This window comes from Cystoisospora suis (assembly GCF_002600585.1).
Source record: "Cystoisospora suis strain Wien I chromosome Unknown contig_8851, whole genome shotgun sequence".
Taxonomy (NCBI): Eukaryota; Apicomplexa; class Conoidasida; order Eucoccidiorida; family Sarcocystidae; genus Cystoisospora; species Cystoisospora suis.
The window spans coordinates 1-2371 of NW_027161629.1; the positions used below are offsets into that span (position 1 = coordinate 1).

General features: G+C 40.7%; 1 protein-coding gene across 1 annotated transcript; it reads left to right on the top strand.

Annotated features, from left to right (window-relative positions):
- Positions 1 to 628: 628 nt before the first annotated feature.
- On the top strand, positions 629 to 2341 carry CSUI_010913 (enoyl- hydratase isomerase family protein; the record flags this gene model as incomplete). Its single annotated transcript, XM_068071014.1, has 3 exons — positions 629 to 742; positions 1778 to 1844; positions 2273 to 2341. Coding segments are annotated over exons 1-3 (222 nt in total), but the record flags the coding sequence as incomplete, so codon positions are not given.
- Positions 2342 to 2371: the final 30 nt, after the last annotated feature.

Sequence of the window (2371 nt, forward strand, 5' to 3'; positions counted from 1 at the left end):
GTGAGTATGTGGATGCATGCATATAGGTAAAAATATACAGATGTATCTCTATGTGTATACACTGTAGCTATTCATATATATCTTCCATCTTCAAAGAGAAGAAAGGACTGCTGCTTCTTATCGTTCTGCTTGTCCTTTCTTGTTTCCTTCCTTGTATATCCTTGTCCTTTCATTCTATCTATCTCTCTCTCTCAGTCTTTCTTTCTTTCTTTCTCTCTCTGTCTGTCTCTTCTCATTTTTCTTTCTTTCCTTCTTTCTTTCTTTTACCTCGTGTTTCTTTATTCCTCGGTTGAGTCCCCAGGGGGACGCTTTTGGAGTAATCTTTTATCTCTAATCTTTCTTCAGTCAATCTATCTACTTATCTAGGTCTCTGTCTCTAATCTCTCTTCAGCCGATCTATCTATCTATCTGTCTGTCTATCTATCTATTTGTCTATCCTTTGATCTATCTATCTATCTAACTTTCTCTCTATCCATCTACCTTTATCTCTCTGTCTCTCTCTCTCTCTATCTAATTCATACAGTCCAAAGTGCATGCAGGAAGTGTATTTGTCTATCGATGGCGTGGAGATTGCTTTGTCTGTCTTTTCTTCTCTTGTGTCTTTTCTGTGTGACTTTTCTTCTTTTCAAGCGTATGGATGGATTCCCGATGGCGGCATGTCTTTCGTTCTTTCTAATCTACGTGGAAGTTTAGGCGTCTTTCTAGCTCTTACGGGGCATCCCCTCTCTTCATCTGATCTTGTGTGAGTCCCTCTCTCTTTCTCTGCTTCTCTACCCATATATCTATCTATCTATCTTTGAACCTCTTTGCCTATCTCGCGCCTTCTCTCATTCTGTCTCCCTCTTTCTCTCTCTCTTTCATATCTTGTAGAGCATCGAGACGACGCAGGGGCTTGCTCTTTAAGAAAAGAAACGTTTCTTCTCTTTTTCTCTTACTTACCTCTGCAGGTCTCCTAGAAGGCTCTTTACACATGCATACATACATAGGGGTCTGTATTTACATGCAGAATTAGACATACCTATTCTCATACTTAGAGAAGTCTAGTCAGTCTACGACATTCCACCTACTCTCGAGGAGAGACCATAGAAGGAGACACCCTTCTATCTTCTTCTGACAGAAAACATATCGGTAGATGGATCTACACAAGTCTATACATGTATATAAACTAGATGGATCTACGTAAATCTGTACACGTATATGATATATATATATTCATGAAGTTATGTGTATGTGTAGGCGAAGATAGGTCTGGGTAGAAGAAGTGTTGAGAATAGCTTGTTTGCATCGGCAGGAGAAGGAAGGAGATGAAAGGAAAGACGGGAAGTTGCTCTCATACACTCAGGAAGAGCGTACGGGGTGTACATACACTTCATGGAGATTCCCACGTATCAACTTCTTTCTAGTCTTCTTCGCTTTTTCTTCTCTTCCGTTGACACATATGTTCGATCTATCTATATATGTATATATTCATCACTTCTTTATCGGTCGATCGATCTGTCTATTCATCTATCTATCTATCTCTATGTCTATCCAAGGTAGGGATGTTTCTTCCTCTAGAAATCTCAGTCTATCAAACTGTATCTAAAGACATTTTCTCTTCTTCTCTTGAGAGAATATCTCTAAGTCTCTCTGTCTCGATCACATACATTCACAGTCTCTGCTCTTTGTGTATCTTTTCTTCCCTTTCTTTGAAAAGCGAATCTGTCTCAGAGGTCCTCTCTTTCTTTCTTTCTTCTTCCGGCTCTTTTCTTTCTCTTTTTCTTCTTTTTCTTTCTAGTTGGTCGGGTTTGTGTAGGAGATGGATTTCCCCCGAGGCGCTGCCGCTCCTTGAGCTGACAGCAGAAGTACGTCTTTCCTCTCTCTTTCTTTCTCTCTCTTGACTTTTCTTCTTCTTCTCCTTTTGTCTTCTTCTTTCTCTTCTTCTTTTCTTCTCTTGGCTCTCTCTCTCTCTCTTGCTATTCTTGATAGAGGTCTCTTTTCTTTCTGCCTTTTTCTGTTTGCATGCACCTCTCCTCGTTTTTCTTTCTCCCTAGGAGAAGCTTCACGGACTCACGTCTTTCTCCTGGAACGAAACTCTGTACTCCTCATTCAGGAAAGAGTGGAAAGCAAAGGGCAAAAAAGAAAGAAAGAAAGAAAGAAAGAGACGAAGAGAGAGAGAAAGAGAGAGATGTCCTTTAGTGCTCTTGTCTGCGCATGTGTGTGGGAGTTCACCTAGGGGGTGTTTGCATAAGAAAGAAAGAAAGNNTTTCTTTTCTTTTCTTTCTTTGTGTAGAAGCAGTTGGAGGTCTCCGAACGCGACGCCGCTGTCATGTTAGAGGAGCACTACCTTCAACCCCCCGGTAAGGAGGAAACACACAGAAAGAAAGAAAGA